This window comes from Xenopus laevis, chromosome 1S (assembly GCF_017654675.1).
Source record: "Xenopus laevis strain J_2021 chromosome 1S, Xenopus_laevis_v10.1, whole genome shotgun sequence".
NCBI lineage: Eukaryota > Metazoa > Chordata > Amphibia > Anura > Pipidae > Xenopus > Xenopus laevis.
The window spans coordinates 135,364,872-135,391,589 of NC_054372.1; the positions used below are offsets into that span (position 1 = coordinate 135,364,872).

Sequence of the window (26,718 nt, forward strand, 5' to 3'; positions counted from 1 at the left end):
TAAATTCCAGATGGGAAAGACACTGAAAAATATTTCATAAACCTAAAACCACCTGAGGTAATTGTGTTATGAAATGCTGCAGCCATTGTATTATAGGAAAGCTGTGGTTACTGTGGCAACTACTTGGATGAGTGACGTTTGATGTTCCTTTTCAGCCTATCCAATCATTGTACGGGTGACAGAATGACAAATGAGCAAGCCCTGTAGGGTAAAGGACATACAAGTAGGGTAGCGACTAGTTCCTATCCTCAGAAAAGTAGGCACCCGAACTTCCATGCGAAGTCTGCTTCTCACTGACAGAAGGGGGGCTCGGCTAAAGTTCAGCACGCCTCTTCCCATTCAGACACAGAAAACACACCGGCCCGTGTCAACTGCCCCCCCTCCACAGTGGTGGCCCTGACCGTAATATTTGCTGAGGGACTGCGAGGCATCGTTTACAACATTATGACAATACAATGCGAAGATCGCACTTAATTGACGTTTTCTTCTACCAATCATCTGGCACCACGCTCAGTGTCCCACGTATCAGCATTTAGAACAGGTGGCTAGTGGGTAAGGCTCTGAGAGGCTAATATCTATCGCTTCTAAATGTTTGACGCTGGAGTCAGCCAATAGTGAGGTAAAACTATACGTGTGGGCGGGAATTCTGCTAGGAAGAGACTTTTCTGAAAAGCAAGGCGGAAGCATTGGCGCTGACTATCTAGTAATGGATATTTACGGGCACTGGGACCATTCTGAGGTGTTAGAGCTACAGGTGGCTACGGCAGTCGTTACCTGGATCAATCAAAGAGGTAATAGTCTGGGAACCTATGTAATGAGAGGGTGGAGAATAGCTGCTGGCTTACTGGTAGCGGTTATACCATAACATGAAGGGCATATAATTGGAATGTCAGGAATTGTAATTACCTAAGAAGGTAAACTTCCGTTTTTCGTTCTTTGAATGTCTAGTTGCTAAATATTCTTGTACTACACCTCCCAGCATCCCCTGACAGCAGAAGGAGGTGTTTGTCGTGAGGCCACTGCTGTGGGCATTGTACTATATAGAGGCTAGAGCTATGTCTTCCTGAACATCTACAGCTTTGTCTTATCTATTGCTCCTTTGTATGTTTTCAGATCCATGCGGACATTGAAGACAATGACTCTGCTTGAAGCATTTGGCGCTGGTTGAGCATCACATCAATGGCAGTGACAGTGTGTCAATGGGCATCTTTGGGCTCTAGTATAGGGCTGGTGCTACTGTCGGGTTCGATTCTGGTGGTTCTGTTTCCTCTGAGTGGGCTGGAGCATCAGTACAGAACAGCCGTGAACATATTGCTGCAGTATAACCTGTGGGGAGGTGTTGATCGGGGGCACACATTCACTGGCCAAACACGGGGTCTAGCTGTCGCCTCAACAGCAATTGAACTTCTTGTGCTGAAACAGAAGCCTACATCAGGTACTGACTTTCAGTTAGAGCTGGTATCTCAGAGGATTCTATGTATTGTACTACTTTAGAATATGGAGCCGTTATTTTATTAAAATATAAAAGTAAAGTCACCTTTCCTGTTAAGGGATGCAGTTATGATATACCAAATATATAGCCTGTTATTGCAAAAAGACAAGTAATAGTAATATTGTAGTGACAGACTGTTTTTTTTTAAGCATTGCCTCTATAACCATGATTCGCCATAAACAACAGAGCTATATCACCGTATGCAAACATTATCCTGATGTGGCAAACTGTAGATTGCAAATATGGCCAGTAACATCACAGCTATATGTATTTAGTGATTTTATTTTTAAATCTATCAATAGACTTTGACTGATGTTGCTTGTCCCATACGCAATCATGCCATTCAAATGGCTTGTATATACAGTGTTTTATAATGTAATTTTTTTGGGGATTAAGGACAAGGAAAGTGCCCCTTTCTTTAGTCCCTCGTGAGTGAATACTATTGCTTACACATCACACCCCTATTTTAACTACTTTCCCAGGGATCCCTTGCATCATTTTAGAACCGGCCCATGTACAAATACAATGCTAACTGTTTTTACATTTTTAGATGTCAAGTTCGAAGCCAAGGCAGCTCTAAACCAAGCTTTAGAAATGAAGCGCATGGGGAAGAAGGAAAAAGCACATAAGCTTCTACATCATGCCTTAAAGTTGGATCCCGATCATGTGGATGCCTTAAATGAGCTTGGCATCCTTCTGGAAGAAGAAAAGGACATCATTCAGGCTGACTATTTATATTCGAAAGCTCTGACAATATCACCAAATAATGAGAAGGCTTTAATAAATCGAGATCGGACACTGCCACTTGTTGAAGAAATTGACCAGAGGTATTTCAGTCTAATCGACAGCAAAGTGAAGAAACTGATGTCCATTCCAAAAGGCAATCCTGCTCTCCGCAGGGTAATGGAAGAGTCTTACTACCACCACATCTATCACACAGTAGCTATAGAAGGAAACACCCTCTCGCTTTCAGAGATCCGGCACATCATTGAAACACGTTATGCTGTGCCAGGAAAAAGCCTTGAAGAGCAAAATGAGGTCATAGGTATGCATGCTGCGATGAAATACGTCAACGCAACTCTGGTCTCCAGAATAGGATCGGTGACCATTGACAATGTTTTGGAAATACATCGGCGGGTTTTGGGATATGTGGATCCTGTAGAAGCTGGTCGATTTCGGCGTAGCCAAGTTTTTGTTGGCCACTATATCCCACCCTATCCTAGAGATGTAGAGAAACTCATGCTGGAGTTTTTGCAGTGGCTAAACTCTGAAGAAGCAATGAGCTTACATCCTGTGGAGTTTGCTGCTCTAGCCCATTATAAACTAGTTTATATCCATCCCTTTGTAGATGGCAATGGCAGGACGTCTCGCTTGCTTATGAATCTTATTTTGATGCAAGCAGGATACCCACCAATTACTATAAGGAAAGAACAGCGGTCAGAGTATTATAATGTTCTAGAAATAGCCAATGAAGGGGACGTGAGGCCTTTCATAAGGTTTATTGCTAAATGTACTGAGAGCACCTTAGATATTTTATTGATTGCTACAGCAGAACATCCTGTAGGACTTCCAGAGCCAAATCATGGTTCCTCAGAGTGCAAACAAACTATTACAATTAAGACTTGACCTTCACAATACTCCAATGCCTTTCATGCCTTAAGTTCCCCATACACAGACTAAGTCAGCAGTTATTGATCAGTTTATGGGGCTCTCCAACATGCTCCCCCCCCCCAATCGATATCTGTCAGATGTCAATTGCCCAGGTTTAAAAATCCTGTTGGATCGAGGACCACATCAACAAGGTCTGACCACCTGGATTTTCATTGTTGTGATCCGATTGTTGGGCCCTAGGGCCCCCTTTACATGTTAAAATGTTACATATCCTATTTATTAGTGGAATTTACATTCCATTTAGTTATCTGAAAATACATTTAACTTTGTTTAGACTTTGATTTTATCCAAGACGTGTTTGTGTGAGTGTCTACATAAATGTGTACATATATGTAATGTATATATGCTTTAAAGGTGAACTAGGAAAGGAAAACTATACCCCCCCCCAACATAAATACTTAAAAGAGAAGGAAAGGTTAAAATTAAGTAAGCCTTATCAGAAAGGTCCATCTAAATATACCAGTAAACCCCCAAAGTAGTGCTTCTCTGAGTCCCCTGTCAAAAGAAACACTGCATTTCTTTCCTTCTATTGTGTACACATGGGCTTCTGTATCAGACTTTGGCTTAAACCTCATTGCCCTGGGCAAGAGCATGCTCAGTTTGCTCCTCTTCCCCCCCCCCTCCCTTCTCTGCTGTAATCTGAGCCCAGAGCAGGGATAGACTAAGGCAGGAAGTGATGTCACACCATGTTAAAGGAAAACTATACCCCCAAAATGAATACTTAAGCAACAGATAGTTTATATCAAATTGAATGACATATTAAAGAATCTTACCAAACTGGAATATATATTTACATAAATATTGCCCTTTTACATCTCTTGCCTTGAACCACCATTTCGTGACTCTATCTGTGCTGCCTCAGAGATCACCTGACCAGAAATACTACAACTCTAACTGTAACAGGAAGAAGTGAGGAAGCAAAAGGTATAACTCTGTCTGTTAATTGGCTCATGTGACCTTACATGTGGTTTGTATGTGTGCACAGTGAATCTTACGATCTCAGGGGGCGGCCCTTATTTTTTAAAATGGCAATTTTCTATTTATGATTACCCAATGGCACATACTACTAATAAAGTATATTATTATGATAATGGTTCATTTACATGAAGCAGGGTTTTACACATGAGCTGTTTTACTCAGTATCTTTTAATAGAGACCTACATTGTTTGGGGGGTATAGTTTTCCTTTAATACTGCAGCTCCTATCCTAAACAAACAGAGAGTTTCTAGAGCTTTTTACTCAGGTATGGTAAAACATTTTACAGAATAAATATAGCATTCTAGCTTGCACTATTGCAGCTAATCTATTGGCAATAAAATGCCTCCGTAGCTTTCCTTCTCCTTTAAGCAACAGATATATTTATTTATATCATATTAAGTGGCCTATTAAAGAATCTTACCAACTGGAATATATCTTTAAGGGGGTGGTTCACCTTGAAGTTATTTAATATGTTAAAGAATGAACAGTTTGTAGCAACTTTTCAATTGTTCTTCTTTATTTATTTTTTTTATAATTTTTGAATTTATTTATTCTTTTGACTCTTTCTAGTTTTTAAATGGGGGTTACTGAACCCATCAAAAAACAAATGCTCTGTAAGGCTACAAATGTGTTGTTATTGCTACCTTTTATTACTCACCTTTCTATTCAAGCCTCTCCTAATCATATTCCTGTCTCCTTTTCAAATCAATGCATGGTTGCTAGGGTAATTTGGACCCTAGCTACCCGACTGCTGAAATTGCAAACTGGAGAGCTGCTAAAAAACTTAAAAACCACAAATAATAAAAACCAATTGCAAATTTTCTCTGATGCATCTAATCTATCCTGCTAATTATCTCTTTACAGATCTCTCCTCAGTGAACCAACATTTCTCAAATGTAATGGTTCCCATTTTAAAGGTCCAATCCTGAAATTTTGCTTTTTAGCAAGGTAAGGGGCACGGAGTATTGAGCTGTATACTAGTAATTAAGGTAACACTAGCACTGGTATGCATTCATTTATAAATAGATTCTAGGGCATATCAAAGTTCTAGTGAGTACACTGAAAACTAATCAGTATTATTAATCATACAAGATTAAAGCGACACATACTGTATTTAAGAGACTAGCAATTAAAAAGTTCTTCTCTCCATTTAATCATAACACTTGTTTCTTTGCACTATGTTTGAGCCACAGAAGCAAATATAATTATTATGTTCTCTTTGTATAGCATCAGTGTACAGGTATAGGATCTATTATTTCAAAAAGCTTTATCCAGACAGCTCAGATATATGGAAATGCCATTTTCTGTAGAGTCCTATTTAAACAATAGTTTTATTTTTTTAACAATATCCTTTGTCTCTGTAATAAACAATAGCTTTTAAATGATGATTTAAAAGCTATTGTTTTAAAATGATGATTTTAAATGTAACTAAGGAGCATATTGGGTGGCAAAAAATGCTCCTGGTTGTTTATAAGCCTACGTGGTAGTATGGTGATCCAAGCACTCCATATAATATAGTCCCTTACAGAATCAATGCAGCTTGGTGATTGAATCGCTAAATGTACATCAAATATTTATCATTTTTCAAGCCTTCAGGATTAATTATCCCAAAGAAACAATTCTGGTATATCTAATCTTATAGAACAGGGGTGTCCAAACTGCGGCCCGAGGGCCACATGCGGCCCAGGATTTATATGAATCTGGCCCAGCTTGAAACGCTTGGTTCCCGAGGAAATAGGAGGAGAGGGGACTCTACCCATTGCCCAGTTAGTAATAATAATATAATAATACGTCTATTTAATATCCAGGTGTCCCATATTCCAGTGTATAGCTCCATCTGGTTATCCAATTGCCATTGTAGTGTAAGAAAGTGCCATCTTGATTTTGTTATTTAATATGAAAGCGGTTGTTCAGGGAACTAACATGAAGCCCTGATTATCATAACAAAGGTTTTCCTGTGATTACTAAGGCCTATGTCTGCTGTGGGGACCATAAAACTGATTGTGTATGCGAGAGAACTTGCTCAACAGGATGTAGGCAAATTGGGGGTTTATCACAGCATCTTGGCAGTTGGGAGGGTTTCTGTGGGGGCAGGTGAGAACCCAGGATAAAAGAACATGAGCAGACATGTGAAGCTGGGCAGCAGAGAGGGAGCTGGGCAGCTGAGAGGAGGCAGCTAGAGAGCTGGAGAAGCCGGAGGAGCCTGGGACAAGACATGTGAGGAATGAAGACCAGAGGGGAAGGCAGAGATGAAGCCGAACTCTATTCCCCTGCCTTTTTGGTAACAACTATGTAGACTTGTGTAATGTGTAACTGTAAATATTGTAATTTTTGTTTAGTCTAAGTGTAATCATTAATGTAGAACAATCAATTCATTTATTTTACAATACATCACTTTACTATACGCTCATTAGTGTGGATTCATTGTCTGCTTGCTCAAAAGAACCAGAAACCCTAGTAAGTGGGTTGAGGTATATTATTAATATTGATATAATTTATGTTAATATTGATATAATATATATAGAAACTTACAAATGGCGAGCCAGCCAGGAGTTCAATGCATGGCATTTAATCCATATTTATGAGTGTGTAATATTGTGTAGTAAATTAATTGATTGTTTTGTGTTGTTTTAATTGTTGTTAAAATAATCATGGAGGTTTTAACTAAAAAGATGGCCATGGTCAAATGCACAGGACAGATTGTTAAATGTATGCAAGGATCTCCAGATCCATGGGCTAAGGCTCAAGATTATGTTACCAGGGCAATTCATGACAAATCTCTGTCTAAATCAAAGGGTAAAGGTGCACTGGTTTATGCTGCCTGTTGGATAGCAGAACAGTATAAAATTGTATCTGTGCAAAAAGGGAATCTTGAAGAAAAGGTTCAATGTTTAAATGTGTTAGTAGATTCTCTAAAATTTTCTGTAGAAAATGCTGCTGCTATTAATGTTAGCAACCAGCAAACAACTGTTGCATAGAGAATGAGCAGCTCAAACAAAGGCTGAGGGATGCAGAAAGTTTGGTTGCAACCTTCAGAAAAGCAGGGGCTGATCATTCAAATTGCAAATCTGAGCTTAAACAGTTAAATGCTCAGTTGGGAGCAAGAGATTGTGTAGTTTCTGCAGTTAAAGTAGAGAACACTGCTAAAAATGATAGAAATGTAACTGCTGTGAAATACATAAAAGACAGCAATATGAATTGTGAATTAGCAGTCAAAAGTAAAATGCTAAATGTGGGTTGTTGTAGACAGGCCAAGCCTCCTATAGTGACATTGAAATGTACAGAAAATAGGACTGCAGTACAAAAACAGGATGTTCCGAAAGTACAGATTTACAAACCTTTTCAACCCAGGAAGCAGCCTGGCAGTGAAAGGGTGTTTGCCATAAAGGCAAACCACCCTGAGAAACAAAGTGTGTACAGTACAGATAAAAAATGTACACAAAAGAAAGTGTTTAGATGCTATGCGTGTTCCAAAGTTGGGCACATAGCAAGAAATTGTACCATGAATTTTAACAACACGTACAATCATAACAATATGTACAATGGAAATGGAAGTTGGAAGTCCTCTAGGTGGGGATTCCAAAATAAAAGCAAGAGTTGGAATACATGGATTGCCTACCATGTTCTTAAAACTCAAAATGAAAGGCTGAGTGAAGAGAACTCAAGTCTGAAAAATGTATGGGGAAAATTTAACAATGAATTGGAGAGTCTCAAGATAGAGATTGCTCAAATGAAAAGAACAAAAGATGATGTAAATCGGTGCTAATGTCTTCGATGAGTTTGTTTTCCAGGTAACAGGATGGCAGTTCACAAAAAGAAGAATTTCCAAATAATTCCCTTCCCCCTTTTATCTCAGGAAAAAAAAGAGTTATAGAGGACCTTACCTATTTGATTTTTTCTGTTACTTTTTGTACTTAAGGAAAAGCCTCTAAATTGATATGGTACAGTCAGGTTTAACAAATTATAAAATATTTTTGTTTTTAATAGTTAGAATTGCCTGCACTGTGTAGTTTTGAAAATGGTTGCTGCTTTAGTCTACAGAAGAGTAAAAAGCACTGAGGCATATTTTGAATTTTATTTTTGGGGTATTTTTGCCTGAGTGACATTTTTGGTTTACTCTTGTTTCAGCAGCAACAGGTTATGAACATTTTTTTACATAGACTGCTTGATAACATCAGTATGTGTTTCCCAATCAAAGCAGTATTCACTCTATATATTTTTTTCTTTTGACTTTTTTCCCAAAAGTTTGTCTGTCATTGTTTGTATTAGTAGTTTATAATTATTTGCAGTTCTCAAGGTGGGGTGTTTTAAAAAAAAAAAACAAAACACTCCAATATACAGTCTACATGTTAAAAGTTACCAGAGCCTTCAGCAAATTCAAATGTACCAGTGTCTTATATTGATATGCATGGGGTTATTTACATAACAGATCTGCGAGAGACAGCAGTTTACTTCTTGTGTTGTTCTTTTGTTGTTAATTAACTCTTGTGTGGGGTCTGTCCCAAATGATCTCTCTTCTGATAATAATGCTAATTTCTGTTTTGTTGGGTTGTGATAATCAGGTATGAAACTGATATAGTGATACTGAGACAAAGGCGAGAAACATCTCACTAGTGATTTGGCTAAGATAGTGCTGCACACTTTAGTGTAGTGTATCTTCTGAATTTCCTGAGGCCGGTATTGACATTACATACACACCTATTGCTGAATTGAGGTGCTCTTTCCAGCTATGCTGATTAATAAAATGTGCCACAAACATTTACACCCTACCCTAAAATAAAATGTTTTCCCTGTGTGGTCTCTTTAATATGAAAACTGTGGAAAGCAGAAATGTGTTGGGTGTTGCAAACACCAAAGTGCAAAGACCATGGTTTGCTAAAAGTAGAGGCCTAAGATGGGATCCAGCCCAGACCTGGGTGGAGCAGGGTCAGGTGGTAAGTGGGGCACAGACAGACACAGCGCAATAATCTGGATATTAAACCTCTAAAAGTTGGGGTGTGGGCTCATAACTGGCTTAAGGGTTATACATTATGTGTATGAACAACTGTGAGTGTTTGTGTAATTAGTTTAAAATTCAACTCACAGTATCCCAAATTTAAAATATTTGTGAGTGTTACATCATTTGGGTCTCAGTAATCCTATCACTTTCAGCTCCAATACATACAGTAACAGTGTATTAATGGATGTCCCTGCATTGGCAATGTTATGATTTTTGTTAATTTAGAGGGCTCTTTCCTTGTGAAGTCCTTCGCCCTCTAGGTGGGGATTTGTAAGAAAGTGCCATCTTGATTTTGTTATTTAATATGAAAGCGGTTGTTCAGGGAACTAACATGAAGCCCTGATTATCATAACAAAGGTTTTCCTGTGATTACTAAGGCCTATGTCTGCTGTGGGGACCATAAAACTGATTGTGTATGCGAGAGAACTTGCTCAACAGGATGTAGGCAAGTTGGGGGTTTATCACAGCATCTTGGCAGTTGGGAGGGTTTCTGTGGGGGCAGGTGAGAACCCAGGATAAAAGAACATGAGCAGACATGTGAAGCTGGGCAGCAGAGAGGGAGCTGGGCAGCTGAGAGGAGGCAGCTAGAGAGCTGGAGAAGCCGGAGGAGCCTGGGACAAGACATGTGAGGAATGAAGACCAGAGGGGAAGGCAGAGATGAAGCCGAACTCTATTCCCCTGCCTTTTTGGTAACAACTATGTAGAGATGTGTAATGTGTAACTGTAAATATTGTAATTTTTGTTTAGTCTAAGTGTAATCATTAATGTAGAACAATCAATTCATTTATTTTACAATACATCACTTTACTATACGCTCATTAGTGTGGATTCATTGTCTGCTTGCTCAAAAAGAACCAGAAACCCTAGTAAGTGGGTTGAGGTATATTATTAATATTGATATAATTTATGTTAATATTGATATAATATATATAGAAACTTACAGTAGCTCTTTTCTGTGTATTTCCTTTACTTTTACAAATCAAACGTGCTTGTGTATTTCATGTGTGGCCCCAGACAATTTTTATTTTTCCAATGTGGCCCGGCGAGCCAAATTTTGGACACCCTGTTATAAAAGGTAATGAGCAAAGTTGTGATACATTTCAGATCCACTGGAAGTGTAAAAAGCACTTTTCAGGCTGACTGTCAAAATTCTATCTAACAGATTATTTTGATAATTATTCTTGTGATTGGTATAAATGAATCATTCCATACTGATTATTAGAAAATATGAGGTGAAAGTGAAAATAGACTGGCGGAAAACTTAAGGAAAGTTGCTTTCATCACTTCCATCTGCAGCATACTAAAGGTTAGTGATGTGCGGGCCGGCCCAATACCTACGGGACTCGTGGGTCAGGGCCGACCTCGCTGCTCCTCTTGCGGCTTGTGGGTGGGTTTGGGTTGAGCTCTTCTGCCTGCTCTCCCCACCTGCGACCTTAGACTGCTGGCTTCCGACTTCCGGTTTTATAGACTTGTGCCTGCCCCTTTTGTGATGTCACCGGCGGGGCGGGTCTATAAAAAATCGACCCAAACATCACTACTAAAGGTTATTTTATGGTGGACTCCACCTTTAAACAAAGTGTCTGGCAAGCTTAAATGACAACTTTATTTTTGTATTCCCCTTGTCTTTGCCTAACTGAAATAGCAGGCAAAATATATTATTCCATGCTTTGTATCTCTAGCTTGTATGAAAATGCTAGCCTCACAGCTTACAGGTTTAGTAAGATGTGATTGTATCATGCTGGGTAGTTATAGTCCCCTTTACTGTGTTGATAAGCCTTAAACTGCTGGTGGGACTTACCATATTGGGAAGTGTATTCAACCATATTGAGTAAAAACTCCACAGTAGGCTCAGCTGTTTCTGTGTTCCTATTTACAACACAGGTCTGTAGGGAAAATCTTTGAATCTAGTGGTCTTTTAAGGTTTCCATGGCCATATTATAGATTGAAGTCTTTAATTTGCTGCTTGCATTGCTGGTAATCATTTATTCAAATTAATAGGAGGAAGTGACCAGTCTATTTATCATATACTGTACCATCGATCCTATTAAGATGGTAAAGTATTTTAAAAGGGTTTTTGTGCCTTCCATTTCTTGTTAAAACAAGTAAACCCTTAAAGCACTTTGAGTTATTTGGTAGGGTAGCCCAACAAATGTATTTGTCGGGCCACACTGGGCAACCAATCTGTTTATGCACATTCAAATTTAATGCCAGCATGTTAGCTTACACTCATCTTGAAGATCCTTTAACTTCATCATGACATTTCCAGTGCCATGATTTCACTGGTTTCAAAATGATTTCTCCTTAGAGTGTTGCTGGTGTTTTAACTACTATATTTTATATGTTCTGCCACCTGGAACCTTGCAGGATCTGATATGTTATCCTTGAAGTTCTCATCTAAAGAAAGTATAATAACATCTATCGTCTTCTACTGATACAAGGGGATTGCGGACACATCATTATTGCCTTACATTGATAAATACAGACTCTATAACTGAATTATCTGTTATTGATCCAGTTTATTGCCGTTCCAGTTGACGTGCCAATAATTCTGGAATTCCTGCAGAGCTCTGTGAAATCTCAGATTGGTCCTGCTTTTTACTGGCGTCTATGACAACCTCAAAATGACTGACAGAAGTTATACAAGTTCAGTTATATAACTGAAGATTCCCTGTGAACCCATCAGTGTGATTTGTTACAAGCGGTTGGCACTTTAGTTGTGTGCAATATTTAAACAATAAATTATTTTGACGTTAAAGTGTCTGTGTGATTTGTGAAGCACTTACACATTTTAAAGGGGACCCGCCACCCAGACATAAAAAGCTGTATAAAAAAAAGTCCTTCTCAAATTAAACATGAAACCCTAATTATTTTTTTAATTGAAACATCCATATCTGTTATAAACGTGTTTGAAAATCTCAGCTGTCAATCATTTATTGCCTGCTCTACCTCTATGTTTTAGGCATAGAGGCAGACATGTCTCTGCCATTCTCACATTCCCCTTCCCTCATCAGTGCATGGGTGCATAAACAAGATTTTGGGATTATGCCAAGCTTGCCTTAATTAGTGTTTACAAAAAGTCACCTGCCTGCTTGCTGTGATTGTAAATTCCCAGGCTGAAGAGAACAAGATTTAAATAATTTATATAGTGTAAGTAAAGTTTATTTTGCTTGACTAACATGATAAAAAAGATATGGCATTATTTCTTAGGGTGACAGGTCCCCTTTAATAAAATGCCACTAGGCAGTGATTTGAAAGTGTGTTATGATCCTTAACTTTTCTTTCCTTTATTTTCTAACACATGCAAAATATATAATAGCTGCTTGTCTAAAAACAGGATGTTCTTTTGTTAGAATCATTTCATACGTGGATGACTGGGATTATCAGTGAAAGAAATCTGTTATGTCTTTTTCCATTAACAAGCTGGAAGCCAATGGGGTTTCTTTGCATTGGAAATCTAGAAACAAATGCACATCTACTGTGTATAGTTCTTCTTACAGTGGCACCCAGGAAGTTATGTGGGGTTTTGTGCAGTGCATTCTGTTTAGATGACCAGCACTCCATATATGATAAAGTGCACAGTGAACATATCACTAGGAATCAGACATTTCAGTCCCCTCTTATAAAGGTTTGTACTGTCCTACACATATACTGAGTTTGAGGATAAATTTGGGTGTGCAAAAAACAACTATATCCACATTATTGGGAAATGGCAGTTTAAAACAGAAATGAAATCAGAAAACCCACACCATTTAAATGAACACAGAGAAATTCTATAGAAAATATCCACAGTAAAATACAGCAATTCCTCTCCTATAAGTGTTGAGCTGTCAGTTCACACATCTCTCATGCAATTCCATCGTCTCTGCAAACACTATGGGGCATATTTATCAAGGGTCGAATTCGAATTGAAAAAACTTCAAAATTCGAATTCAAAAAGACGAACCGAAATTAAGTCAAAGTTTTTTTTGGTCGAATAGGCCTGTTTTTGATCGTATATGTCCGTATTCGGCCAAATGTGAATGAGGAGTTAATGTGTATATACTGCAGCTAATAACATTCTATTACAGAGAAAGCTCTATCTCATATCTCTACCTGCTTAGAAGATAAGGAAGTGAACTGTTTTCTTCCACTGACATCACATCCCTGTCTTTCTCCGCCCCCAGCCTGGCTTTCGCTGCCTTAACTCATTCCTTCTCACCCAATCACAACTACATCTGATTCTGCCAATATTTAAATATAATCCATAACTATTTCTTATGTAACCTTAATGTAATAAATATCTGAATGAAAAGCATGAGACAGGAGGGTGATTTAGAAAAGCCGTTTGTTGGCAGTGTCTTGAGATCTACTGATCACCAGCTAAATGTCTACTGGTAGACCTCGATCTATTGGGCACCCGTCTTTAAGATAGGGTTTAATTAGGCTTTAACAAGTTAAAAAGCAGACTCCAGCAGAGGCTCATACTCAGGAAAAGTCTCCAGTAGAGAAATGCCACTAAGACTCTTAAGGTGGCCATGCACGGGCAGATTAAAGCTGCTGATATTGGTCCTTCAGACCGATTCAGCAGCTTATCTGCCCATGTATGTGGGCTCCCGACGGGTCCAACCGATCGATATCAGGCCAGAAATCGGGCAGATATCGATCGGTCAAGTTTGATTGTACGTATGATCCAGGACCGCATTGGCTAGTTGATGCGGTCCTGCGACCTGACGCATGGATATGAATGGAAAATGTCATAATAATATAATAAGTCTATCTAATACCCAAGTGTCCCATATTCCCGTGTATAGCTCCAACTGGTTATGCAACTGGTATTGTAGTTATTTGATGTGTATTTTCTTTATTTTTACAAATCAAAAGTGTTTGTGTATCTCATGTGTGGCCCCAGACAGTTTTTGTTTTTAAAATGTGGCCCACCCTTGCCAAAAGGTTGGACACCCCTGCTCTGCGTTTCAATTTGTTAAAACCTAATTACGTTATGGCCCAACTAGCGAGAAACTTTGGCATCATATTACTCGAAGTGCCACAGCTCCACGCCTACAGCGTTACACAACGTTCATTGTGTAACACAGCCACTAAACCGTGTAACGCAACCAGCAGCAAACATGATGACTCTTGTTAGATACGCCCACTTTGAGCATGTGACCTGCACGTTGTATTGCGTTTGGCACGCAGAGTCCCTATTTACTAGCTACGCGAGTGGAGGACGCTATGGCTGGTGTGAGTCGGGTGTTTTGCTCGTTATGGAGAAGATGCGGGGTGCAGGAGCTTCGGGTACCTTGCGCTTCTTATCATAAGAAGGTACGTCGCGCAGTGTGTGTGTCTCCTGCAAGCTGGAAACGTAACAGTCTAGTTTGAGGGCACGAGAAGGAGTGTTACATAAGGATGAGCTACACAGCAGGTGTCAGTGACAGTGCGTATTACGGAACGCATTTTAGGACATCCTGCAGCGAAATACTTCTTCTCCTTCATGCGATGTCCTATGTCTTTGGAATGGCGCATCGGTTGCTTTTACCGTCACTCATCGTTCAAATCTGCAATCGCACCTCCGTCCTCTACCCTCCCTTCTCAACCTTCAGTCTTACCAACTCCGCCCTCAGCCCTCCACCCTCAATCCTCTGCCTTCCGCCCTCAATCCTCTGCCTTCCGCCCTCAGTCCTCTTCCTTTTAGTCCTCTCCCCTCCTTGCTCAGCACTCCCCCCCTTGCTCAGCACTCCCCCCTCAGATCTCTCTTTTCAGCTGACAGTCTTATTCATAACTTTCTAAAGTGGTGAGCGAGGGCGGAAGGCAGATGACTGAAGGAGGAGGATGGAGGGCTGAGGGGGAAAGACTGAGGGCGCAGTTCGTATGATGGCTGAGAATGAAGGATAGAGGACGGAGGTGTGACTGCAGATTTGGACGATGACTGACGGTAAAAGCAACAGATGCACCATTCCGAATACATAGGACATCGCATGAAGGAGATGTATTTCGCAGCAGGATGTCCTAAAATGCGTCCGTAGTGCGAGCCTCGCACTCCTTACTATAAAGTTACTTTTTAGCCAGAGCAGCCCGACACCTTTGTCTTTGAAAAACATTACCGTGTCTACGGAGGGGTTCCTCCAAAGGCGTTGTTTAGTTGCTAATGCAAGTCTAGCAGTTTTGCGTGTGGTGACTTACTAACCAATTTAGTAATGTAATAGCAGCCAGTGGGGCTAGGGTCTCACTCCTTTAAAACCGAACACATATGGAACCCACAGTCTGCATGGCTAATTAGCAATTCGTTTAGATGCATGTTGCAGACTGAACTGATTTATGTGCAGCCATGCATCTAAACGAATTGCGCATTAGCCATGCAGACTGTGGGTTCCATATGTGTTCGGTTTTAAAGGTGTGTGATGACAACCCTAAGTGGGGCTGTCACTTGCACACTACTTCTCTAAGTGTCTCAACTGAAGAACATGCTTGATAAAGAGTCCTGTGAGGCTCGAAACGTTGCATTTTTTGTCTACTGATAATGAGCCAATAAATCACAAAAAACTTCACAGAAACAACGTGTCAGGGTGCTGCGGTCTGTTGGATATTTCAACTGAAGAACAAGGCTGAGTTACTCCTACATGTATGACCTTGGGTATCTGTCTCAAGTGCCAGGGTGAGGGTATAGGGGAGACACGCCAACAACTAATGCCAGGTCAGACATATCTGGGCACCTACTGTACACTCTTATGTTATGTACTCATGTAAATGCCATTCTATTTAGCAAGTTCTTGAGGGGACACGTGGGGAATTCACAAAATGGATTGCAGCAGCAAACTCACAAATTTTCTGATATGTTTCTGCCCCTACTGTCAGTTTTGCAAAAAAAAAAAAAAATAGCTTAAAGGGATACTGTCATGGGAAAATGTTTTTTTTTCCAAAATATATCAGTTAATAGTGCTGCTCCATCATAATTCTGCACTGAAATCTGTTTCTCAAAAGAGCAAACAGATTTTTATATTTAATTTTGAAATCTGACATGGGACTAGACATATTGTCAGTTTCCCAGATGCCCCCAGTCATGTGACTTGTGCTCTGATAAACTTCAGTCACACTTTACTGCTGTACTGCAAGTTAGAGTGATATCACCCCCCTCTTCATCCCCCCTCAGCAGCCTAACAACAGAACAATCGAAAGCTCCCTAACACAAGATAACCACTCCCTGGTAGATCTAGCAACATCACTCAATAGTAAAATCCGGGTCCCACTGCGACTCATTCAGTTACATTGGGTAGGAGAAAAAACAGCCTGCCAGAAAGCAGTTCCATCCTAAAGTGCTGGCTTTTTCTGAAAGCACATGACCAGGCAAAATGACCCGAGATGGCTGCCTACACACCAATATTACAACGAAAAAAAAATACATTTGCTGGTTCAGGAACGAAATTTTATATTGTAGAGTGAATTATTTGCAGTGTAAACAGTGTTATTTAGAAATAAAAACGACATAAAAAAATCATGACAGAATCCCTTTAATAAATGGGGATGACTATTTTTCTGTCAATACCTGTTGTGAAAGTGTTGTACATAATACGCCTCTAAATTTCATTTTGCCTTAAAGTGATACTGACACTAAAAAACTACTTTTTTAAAAAATATGAATGTACATTAAAAGTTACCTACAGGTCATATTGATCGTTTTTTGCTGATAGGTTTATTTTTATAAGTTATTATTAGTTGAAGTTCCTAAACCTGACTGTTTTGCCAACATGACTGTCCCATCTCAGCCTGTCAGTTAGAGTTTCTAATGCTAACGGACTCCTGCTGCACAAATATGGCAGCCCCCGCATACAGGAACATGGGGCATTAGACCGGTAATGCAAAAGCATTGTGCAAATACTTTATGGTAAAGTTATAAGTAGCTTTCAAAGGCAATATTATGATAGATGTAAAAAAGAGTTTAATTTCTGGTGTCAGTATCTCTTAAATGATTTTTTTTTCCCCTTTGATTTCCTTTGGCGGCTTTCTGGAATTTGGACAGCAGAATGACTCTTGTGAGTCACACTTTTGCACCAAGTTTAGGTATTACAGCTTTATCCTGAGTAGAACTCCTGCAATAGCGCTAATCAAAAATGCACTGTTATTTTGATAGAATAAGAAGTCAGTGGGAAAGAGTCCTTTATGCCTCTGCAAGAACTTTCGTTCAATTATAGGCGCGTGAAACTGATACAATATTTGTGTCAGGATAATCATAGTTGTCATTTGGTACACACAGATTCCCAGAAGCTTTGACTCTCTTTTTCATTGTGGTTTTTACAAAGTCTTCGTTTTTGTTTCATCTGCTGTTTAGTTTGTTTAGATCACACAGTATTCAGAGCTTGCTTTCATTAACTACATAGTGCAGGTATTCAAAATAATTGCTTAGTGCTGGCACAGATTTGCTATAAAACCTCTACTTTATTCCTGCATTGTACGCATTCTTCCATACACCTTTACATTTAATTACAAAATGCTCATTTCACTTCTTTGAATTTATATTTTATTACATTAATGTGGCTCCATGAGAAATGAAAAACCAAGGTTATGCTTTATTTAAATATTCAAACTAAGTGATAATACACTTTCATTTAATAAGAAGCCTTACTAAGAGGACTAAAGTGTTACTGTGTGCTTTTACTTAGTAGTTTGTCGGAGCAAGCAAGTGTAATTTAAAAAAAAAAAGCATATTGTATAATTGTTAAAAATGTAAAATTGCATTTTTATATAATCTAAATCTGATTAATAATTAGGGATTTTTTTTAATATTTTGGGGCCATTGATATGGTCACTCAAGATGCTTACATATGTATAGGTTGCATTGTTCTCTATGGGGATGTTCACTGGCATCTTGGAAAGATAAACTACGATCTGTAATTTATTTATTATTATTATTTTTTTTTTTTAGAAGCCGCATTTGTAACAGTAAACGTCCACAACGTGTGGAGTAAACGTCCACAAGTGCTTTTTAATTTGTCACTAGTTACATAATCGTAGACCAATTTAGGATGGCAGAACTTGTGACCTTGACCATATTAATACAGTATGCTGTGTTTCTGCCACTGGATAATTGCAGGCCTCAGAATTATTTGCATTACACTCGAGAGCATATATTTAAACTGTTTAACTTAACCTGTTACCTTTAAGGACATGGGAACAATAGTCTTGGATTTTGTTTTACAGTACAATTTTAGTGGTCCATAAAAATAAGGGAGAAACCTAAAGCCAGAATTAAACTGAAATGAACTAAAAATGTTGCTTCGTTAGATATGAAATGGGCTAAAGTATGTCTGCAGCTGAAGTGTCAGCTGATGCTTTAAACGTGTATTCGTCTAATTATCAATCTTCATGCAAAATGATTTGTGCAGCATTAACAAGAAATCTTACTGCAGGTATTGGATTTTTTCATGGGGAATGATTGGTACCTGGCACTTGTCTGCCAATTGCTGGCATGAGAATGCTCAAATGCATGATTTCAGGATACAATCTAAAAATCTCCAGTGCTGCCTTTTTCAGATAATTTGAGGCATTTAGCTCAGGGAGAGGAGGAAAAGTTGACGTTTACCACAATTAGTGGTATTGTATGCATGCCCAGACTGGGACTTTTCTGTGTATACAGGGATACGGTTTTAATGCTTATGGTCACAAAACCAGGAGAACAGTGGTCCCATTTCCAATATAGTTAGTTAGCCAAAAATGTAATGTATAAGTGTTTGAGTGACTGGATGTCTAACATAACACAACTTTCTGCTTTTCAGTTCTCTGAGTTAGTCAGAGACTTGAAGGGGGCCACATGGGACAGAACTGTTCAGTGAGTTTGCAATTTCATCCTCAGCATTCAGCTCAGATTCAAAAGCAAACCGTAATGACCCATGTGGCCCCCCTCAAGTCACTGATTGGTTACTTCCTGGTATCCAATTGTTGTAAACAAAGACGGCTACAAAGCAGGAAGTAGTGTTCTGGCTATTATGTTAGACATCCTGTCACTCCAGCCTTTATACATTGTATTTTTGGCTAAGTAACTATATCAGAAACATTTTTTATTTTCACTGACTATTTAACCACTTTTTATTTTTATACTGAACTGTTCCTTTAAATGGCAACTAGAGCCCCTGTACATAAATGTTCATCATAAATGTTCATAGTGAATGTGCATGTTTGTGCCCAAAGCTACAGTAGCCATATGACAACCTAGGTTCTAAAATTAGACTAGTGGCTAGCAGGTGTTCAGTGTTACAAGATAATTATGCCATTATTGGATTTCTTTTCTGGAGACCTGATATCCAGAAAGCATTAAGTCTACATTATTTTATTTTTTAACAGAAAAGCTACATTATTTTAAGCAAATAATACATTTTTTTATAGATGAATTTCTTTTTCTCTGTAATAAAACAGTACCTTGTACTTAATGAAAACAAAACTGCATAAATCCATTTTGAGGGAAAAATAATCCTGTTGGTCATATTTAACGTTTCATTTTTTAAATGTTTTTATAGTGGGCTTAAAGTATTATGGTGACCTAAATTTTAGAAAAGTGCTTGTCCGGAAAACATAGGCCCCATTCGTTTTTGATAATTGGCCAGGCTTCCTTCCCATTGATAAAAAATGTACTTAGACTTTTTCAAAAAATATCTTTAAAAATTAACTGTAACTTCATATTATGTAATTAAAATCATACACTTGCTTTTCCTCACAGGTAGTTGATCATTATGAAAATCCAAGAAATGTTGGATCCCTTGACAAGAACGCAAAGAATGTTGGGACAGGTTTGGTGGGCGCACCAGCATGCGGTGATGTCATGAAACTACAGGTAAATGACTGAAGTTAATGTGGAATGGCTTTTACAGAACTAGATTTGAATCTAAGATTTGTATTTCTCTGTGTGTTCAAAACTTTTTCTAAGAATTGCTAAGGATAAAAAAAAATATCTTAAAACACAGTAGAAATGTAATAATATAGCTGATTTGGCTTGTGACCTTTAGTTCAGTGTGCTTTTGGAGCACTGATTTGTGGGTAACAAAGAGTTCATTTAGGTCTTACCAGATCTGCATGTGAACATTTTTAGGGGCATATTTATTCACATTGGAGACAAACTCCCGTGATGTTGCCCATAGCAACTAATCAGCAATTAGATTTTGACAGTCGCCTACAAATTAGATAACAGCAAAGATGTAAATGGTTGCTATGGGCAACATCACTGCTGATGTTTGTCCTTAAAGGGGAAGGAAACCTAGTTGGTGCAAAAACCCTCCCCCCCCCCCCTCCCGTATGTTGCCCATCCTCCCTCCTCCCCCCTGGCCTACCCGTCCCGCTGGGCAAATGCCCCTAACTTGTTACTTACCCTTCTGCGCAGGTCCAGTCCAGGGAGTTCACAGACGACATCTTCTTCCACGCGATCTTCTTCCTGCTTTGAACGGCGTTTTGGAGCATGCGCATTTGGAGCATTCCGCGGTACTGGTCTACTGCTCATGCGCCAAAAGTCACGATGTACTTTTGGCGCATGCACAGTAGATCGTACCGGCGAAATGCTCCTACTGCGCATGTTCCGGTCAAAGCAGGAAGAAGATCGCGTGGAAGAAGATGTCATCTGTGAACTCCCTGGACTGGACCTGCGCAGAAGGATAAGTAACAAGTTAGGGGCATTTGCCCAGTGGGATGGGTAGGCCAGGAGGGAGGGGGGAGGGTTTTTGCGCCAACTAGGTTTCCTTCCCCTTTAATGTTAAGGTTCACCTTTAAACACTTTTTTTCAGTTCAGTTGGTTTCAGATTGCTCACCAGAAATAAAGCTTTTTTTTCCCCATTACTTTGTATTTTCCATTTGTGACCATATTTCTAATATTGAAATGTAGTTTCATTTTTTCACCTGCTAAAGTAGCTCTGGGAAGGGGGTGGCCGACTTTTTTTACTGTTTTAAATTGATAAATTTGTTATCATACAATAGTTGCAAATATTTCACTGACACTGCTGAGAAATGTATCAACTCAATGTATCCAATTGTAACAGTTCAGAATCTGCACCTGAATCACTGAGCTGCCAGACTGAGACACTAGAGACAGGAACATTACATCTTAAACTTAAATTTCGGTTAAACAGTAATAAATAAAAGATGGAAAGCAATTGAAAAAAGTCTTCATGAATACAAAAAGGATTGTTCAGCATAAACAAAGATTTATTTTTTTTCTGTTGCTTTCCAGGTGAAAAATGAAACTTTATACTTTAATAGTAGAAAAATAATCACAAATCGAAAGTAATTGGGAAAAGTCTTTAATGCTGGGGAACTGTCTGAAACCAACTGAACTGAAAAAAGTGTTTGAAGGTGAACAACCCCTTTAAATAAATAGTGTTTTCCCATACACAATACTGACCAACTTTCTAATGAGCTTTATCACAGCTAGTGTGTTAATTCTTTATGGAAGATATACTGTATGTTTAACGAGTATGTATTTTCACACAGATGCAGTTAGCAGAACTGGCAACACCACACTGTTTACTTTTTATACTTGCTGTAGAGCCCATTTTTCAATGTCTTAAGGTGGCCATACACGGATAGATCCGCTCGTTTGGCGATGTCGCCAAACGAGCGGATCTCCCTCCGATATGCCCACCTTGAGGTGGGCAATATCGGGCTGATCTGATCGTGGGCCCTAGGGCCCAACGATCGGATCCTTCACGTTCGCAAACGGGCGGTCGGATCGCGGGACCGCATCAACGAACAGATGCGGCCGCGATCCGACGGGATTTTTAACCCCATCCGATCGAGATCTGGCCGACTTTCGGCCAGATCTCGATCGGGGAAGCCCGTCGGGGGCCCCCACACGCAGGCCAATAAGCTGCCGACTCGGTCTGTCGGCAGCTTTTATCGGCCCGTGTATGGCCACCTTTACTCGCATGGCAGTTCTAATGAGACTGATGTTTGCATGCTTTTTCACTTTGCAGATTGAAGTGGATGACAATGGAAAAATTATTGAAGCCAAGTTCAAAACGTTTGGTTGTGGGTCTGCCATTGCCTCCAGTTCTCTGGCCACAGAATGGGTTAAGGGAAAAACGGTAATATGACAATTGCTTTTGTAGATTTTTTTTTTTTTTTTTTAACATCCCTTTTGTGAATTATGATATTCAGAGACGCGTGTCTTAGACGTTAAATGCATTTCTTTAACACTTTCTAATTGATATATTGAGATAATCATATAGGTCAGTCAAACACTACATCACCAGTGATGTTGCTCATAGCAACCAATAAGAAATTAGATTAGATCAGTTACCTTCAAATTAGAAAACAAAAGCAAATATCTTATTGGTTGCTTTGGGCAGCATCACCAGTGATGTTTGTTTCCAGTGTTAATACATATGCTTCTTAGGGTAAACCAATGGTTAGTTAATTTTCCCTTGTTTCTTTGTTAAACACAGGTTGATGAAGCTATGACTATCAGGAATACAGACATAGCCAAAGAACTGTGCCTTCCACCTGTGAAGCTTCACTGTTCCAGTAAGGATGTCTGATTTTACCAGACTTCTAAATGTTTATCAGCATCTGTCTAATTTAATTGCTTGTGAACATATTGTCTAAATCAGCTGTGAACGGATGAATGGGCTGGTATTAATTTTAATGTAAAAATACTTTTTTTTAATTTTTTTTTTTTATAGATTGAACAGAAATTTCTTTGCCGCACCAGCTTTTTAGATCTGGTGCATTTCACTCTGAATCCCTCAATATTAACCAAATATATATTTTCATGTACTGTGAGACGAACAGCATGCAGCTAAAGGTTCCATAACTCAGGTCAAAGAGCTTTCTTAGCATCCCATATACCCACTGTGTCATGCAGGCAGTTAATTTTTCACTTGGTTAAAGGGCACATGTTAAAAATGTTATCCCCAACCAAAGGTGTTGGCTAATAGAGCCCGCATTCCAGTTGGGGATAACCATAGTTTGTTTTTTTTTTGCCCCCGGCTAGCGCTACGCTACCTGCACTGGGAGGGATCAGCCATGTCCAGTCATTCAAAAGCGCATAATGAAAAGCTGCCCCGAATTGATCATTATGCGCATGACGTCACATATACATTATGCGCATGCGAGTGACTGGACATGGCTGCTCGTACCGGCAGCTCCCTCCCAGCGCAGGTAACGTAGTGCTGGCAGGGGGCATTTTTAAAAAAAAAAAAAAACGAATGTTATCCCCAAACGGAATGCGGGCTCTATTAGCCCACACCTTTGGTTGGGGATAACATTTTTAACAGGTGGCCTTTAATGGCAGTCGAGGTGAAAACACATGAAAGAGAACTTTCCCTTAGGAGAAGTTTGTAGGGATGAACAAATCTTTTGCCTTGTTCCTCTGAGAAAAAAATGCTGTAATGGATAGTAAAAAATGTTGCGCAGTTTGACAAATTGTCACATGATTTGATGGCCATTCAATGCAACATTTTGCTGTTTCACAAATTTTTGTGAACTGGTCAGATTCACCCATCACTAGAGCTCTGTCATCTTTTAAATGTATATTGGGAGGTTTCTATCCTACTTCTCATGATTTATTATCTACTGCAGCTATAATGCTAAAAGCAACCGAAGATGAGATGCAGGGAATGTGTCCGAGGCTTTTTAAATGCTTTAACTATCCTTAGCTCAGTTAACATGATTGAAAATATTTTATTTGTACATCATGGATTAGTTTAAACCCGTTAATATTTTTAACTGACACACTTGTCTGCACATAATTTCTGCTTTGACTAGTTGATTTGTCACTTTTAACCAATTGTGCCTGTGTTGTCCACCATTGTTTTTCAGTGTTAGCTGAAGATGCCATTAGAGCAGCCCTGGCAGATTACAGACTGAAGCAGGATAAAGAAGAAGCTGCAGCAAGTGGCTAACTGAGCCGAGTATGAGCTGTACCATCATGGCGACATTCAGTCACTTTATGCCGTTCCTTTGGGCATTAAAGCATGTCTTTACCATTTGAACAGCAGATTTTGATACGCACAATTATATAGCAGCTTGTCAAACTGTGTGTGAATCTCCTACTAATAATGCGATTACTTTCAATTTGCAAGCTGAGTATATTTAGATATTGAAAAGAAAGTAACTTTGTTCTTTATTCCCTAATATTCAAGACTGTCACCTGTCCTCTCTTCACATGTCATTTTAACAATGTCTGGTGTACACACATGACTTTCCACTACATTAAATTGCTAGGTTTCACATACCACCCCTATAAAGTGATATAGAAATTTAATCTAGTCAGTTTAAGTATTGCTGTAAAATGGATTTTGGAAAATACTACAACACGCGTCTTCACTTGCGCTAACATTGTGAAGATGTGGGGGTTTTTTTTAATCTATTTTTTTTTTTTTTGCACCATTCTACTTGAGTGCTTGGTAAATATGGTACGGTTTTGTACATAAATGGCTATGCAGTCATAATAGAATATAAAATCCATGCTGAATTACAAGAATTAAACAACATAGCCACAGTGCACTGTTCATATGTACTTCATACAATTTTTTCTTTTTTCTGGAAGCAATTTTTTGTGACTGTACATTATAGAACTGAAATGTAATTGTTCTCAGAAGGGTTCATTTTTGAAAATTGGATGACTGACTGGAAACCTCCTATCCTGTACTTCTGTTAACACAACTGGGTCTCCTAAGCGATTCAGCCCTTTACAATAGGCTTAAAAAAAGCAAGTTACATATTCCACCCTTACTACCAGCATCCCTGAAAATTCCCTATTTTGAGGTCTGAGGAATGATAATAGAATCGAAAGCAGGGATTGTATGATGCTTCGTAGTTCTGTATGCAGTGCATTTGAACAGCTGCCTTTTGCGTTTGTGTATATAATTGCTATAAGATAAATAAAAAAAGAAAATGGAGTTGTCTTTCTATAATTTAGATAATTTAGACAAGGCTGTTGGTTGTATGTATGATATGATATATTTTTGTTAACCGTAAAGATGGAGACTCAGTAACTCTGACAATAGATGACAAAGTAAATATTATCACTAACATTAGATCCCGGGCCAGCTCTTCTGTCTGCTTAAAAATGTGTTGGACACTCCACCATCTTCCACAATACCCCAGGGTCTTTCTATGGCCTCTTACAACAGCCTCTCTGGCAGTTGCCAGTCGAGGCCTGATTGGTGGCAGTTTGCTGCTGGAATACTACCCTTGCCAGACTAAGGTTAGCAGTGATGTTTACTAGGGTGTTCATAACCCATTGGAACCCACAGTAAATTTCCCTTTCTTTTTTCTTTACGGAGAAACGGCTATAGTTTATTTTTTTGGTTAACTATATTGGGCTGTGTATACCCCTTTTATCAACACATTTTTAAATTTTGACAGTTTTAACCTATTGAATATACACTCCGTAAGATGTTAAAAATGCTCATATCAGAATATTTGTAATGCAAACTGGAAATAAACTATTCCACCAGCAGAGGTCGTTATGACTTAAAGAATATGAGGGGATTTCTAATCATTTTGTTATTACAGAGCAGAGGATTTTAGATTGTTTGTTTCAAGCACCCATTTGAGCTCTACTGTTTGATCATGGCCCATTTGGTAATAGCAAATAATGCTTAATAAACCATTCAGTCATAAATATATTATTCAGGGCAGCAATTGCATGTTTTTCATCTTAAAATTCCAGATGGTTTTACAGGGGTATCCCAAAGACCAAATCTTACCCTGTCTTTCGGGTTGCTATAGATGCAGCATATTATCCTTTTTTCATATTGTCATCAATTATACATTAGGTTATCTCTCCAGCTGTTTCCAAACCAAAATTAAATGTACTTCATAACAAACTGATAGATGAACTGTTAACGTTTCTTTCTTTGTTTTTCCTGCCCCTCAGGGTCAGAACTAGGGTTAGGCAGAACCTCTTCTTTCAGCCTACCCCTGGTCCGAACTCTTTCTCTCCACCTGCACTCTGCAGCTTATGTGCGTGCTCTCTTCCCTCTCCACAAATTAAAATATCGGGCGCAAATGCACAGTTCCCGAGTTCTGTACCTGCACGCATGCACACTCGAGGCCGTGCCGGCAAGGGGGTAAAGCCGGGGTTGCCTTTGGCGCCCGGCTGGTTTGGCTGAGCCTTTTCCTTGACCATATAAAGAATTACCCCCTGCCCCAATCCAGCTTCACTGTAACTAGTTTAAACATGAAGATATTCTGAAGCTTGTTGTCTAATAATGTAATGTTTGGTGTCACTAGGGTTGCCACCTTTTCTGGAAAAAAATAATCCAGAATCTATGTAATGGGGTGTAATTGGCAAATACGTAGTGAAAGGCTGGCACAAACTCAAACACACCATTAGTTGATGTAGTTAAAAAGTGTTTAAGCAAAAAACATCTCAAAAGAGCCTATGACTAAGTGCCCACAAGGCACAAAACGCGTAAGGCTTGTTTGAGATGTTTTTTGTTTAAAAAATGTACAGTAACTGGCTCTCAATAGATAGAATGTCCCTTGATGTCCATACACTTTCACTAAATATGTGATAGTACCCACTGTCTTTTAACATATAATGTATTTTTGGTGCCCGTTTCCACTACTTCTCACTGTGTATAATATGCTGTGGGTGGCATTAAAGGAAAACGATACC

At 39.1% G+C, this 26,718-nt stretch overlaps 2 protein-coding genes across 3 annotated transcripts; both read left to right on the forward strand.

Moving 5' to 3' along the window:
* The first annotated feature begins 210 nt into the window (after positions 1-210).
* Positions 211-3,612, forward strand: ficd.S (FIC domain containing S homeolog). Its single transcript, XM_018244013.2, has 3 exons — positions 211-791; positions 1,114-1,435; positions 2,043-3,612. Exons 2-3 carry the CDS (start codon positions 1,180-1,182, stop codon positions 3,116-3,118), a joined length of 1,332 nt encoding a protein of 443 aa, XP_018099502.1. The 5' UTR covers positions 211-791; positions 1,114-1,179; the 3' UTR covers positions 3,119-3,612.
* Positions 3,613-6,182: 2,570 nt separating this feature from the next.
* iscu.S (iron-sulfur cluster assembly enzyme S homeolog) lies at positions 6,183-25,554 on the forward strand. 2 transcript variants are annotated; one of them, XM_018233835.2, is made up of 5 exons: positions 6,183-6,422; positions 19,825-19,938; positions 22,064-22,174; positions 22,535-22,613; positions 23,910-25,554. In XM_018233835.2, exons 1-5 carry the CDS (start codon positions 6,366-6,368, stop codon positions 23,990-23,992), a joined length of 444 nt encoding a protein of 147 aa, XP_018089324.1. In that variant the 5' UTR covers positions 6,183-6,365; the 3' UTR covers positions 23,993-25,554. The 2 variants fall into 2 exon arrangements, with proteins under 2 accessions (XP_018089324.1, XP_018089320.1); XM_018233831.2 differs by lacking the exon at positions 6,183-6,422 and adding an exon at positions 14,288-14,441.
* The last annotated feature ends 1,164 nt before the right edge of the window (positions 25,555-26,718 follow it).

Excerpts from the sequence above, each read along its gene's own strand:
- ficd.S (XM_018244013.2), top strand. The coding sequence starts at position 1,180 with ATGGCAGTGACAGTGTGTCAATGGGCATCTTTGGGCTCTAGTATAGGG. Across the intron at positions 1,436-2,042 it reads GAAACAGAAGCCTACATCAG|ATGTCAAGTTCGAAGCCAAG; the intron begins GTACTGACTTTC and ends TTACATTTTTAG.
- iscu.S (XM_018233831.2), top strand. The coding sequence starts at position 14,352 with ATGGCTGGTGTGAGTCGGGTGTTTTGCTCGTTATGGAGAAGATGCGGG. Across the intron at positions 14,442-19,824 it reads GCGCTTCTTATCATAAGAAG|GTAGTTGATCATTATGAAAA; the intron begins GTACGTCGCGCA and ends TTTTCCTCACAG. Across the intron at positions 19,939-22,063 it reads GTGATGTCATGAAACTACAG|ATTGAAGTGGATGACAATGG; the intron begins GTAAATGACTGA and ends TTCACTTTGCAG.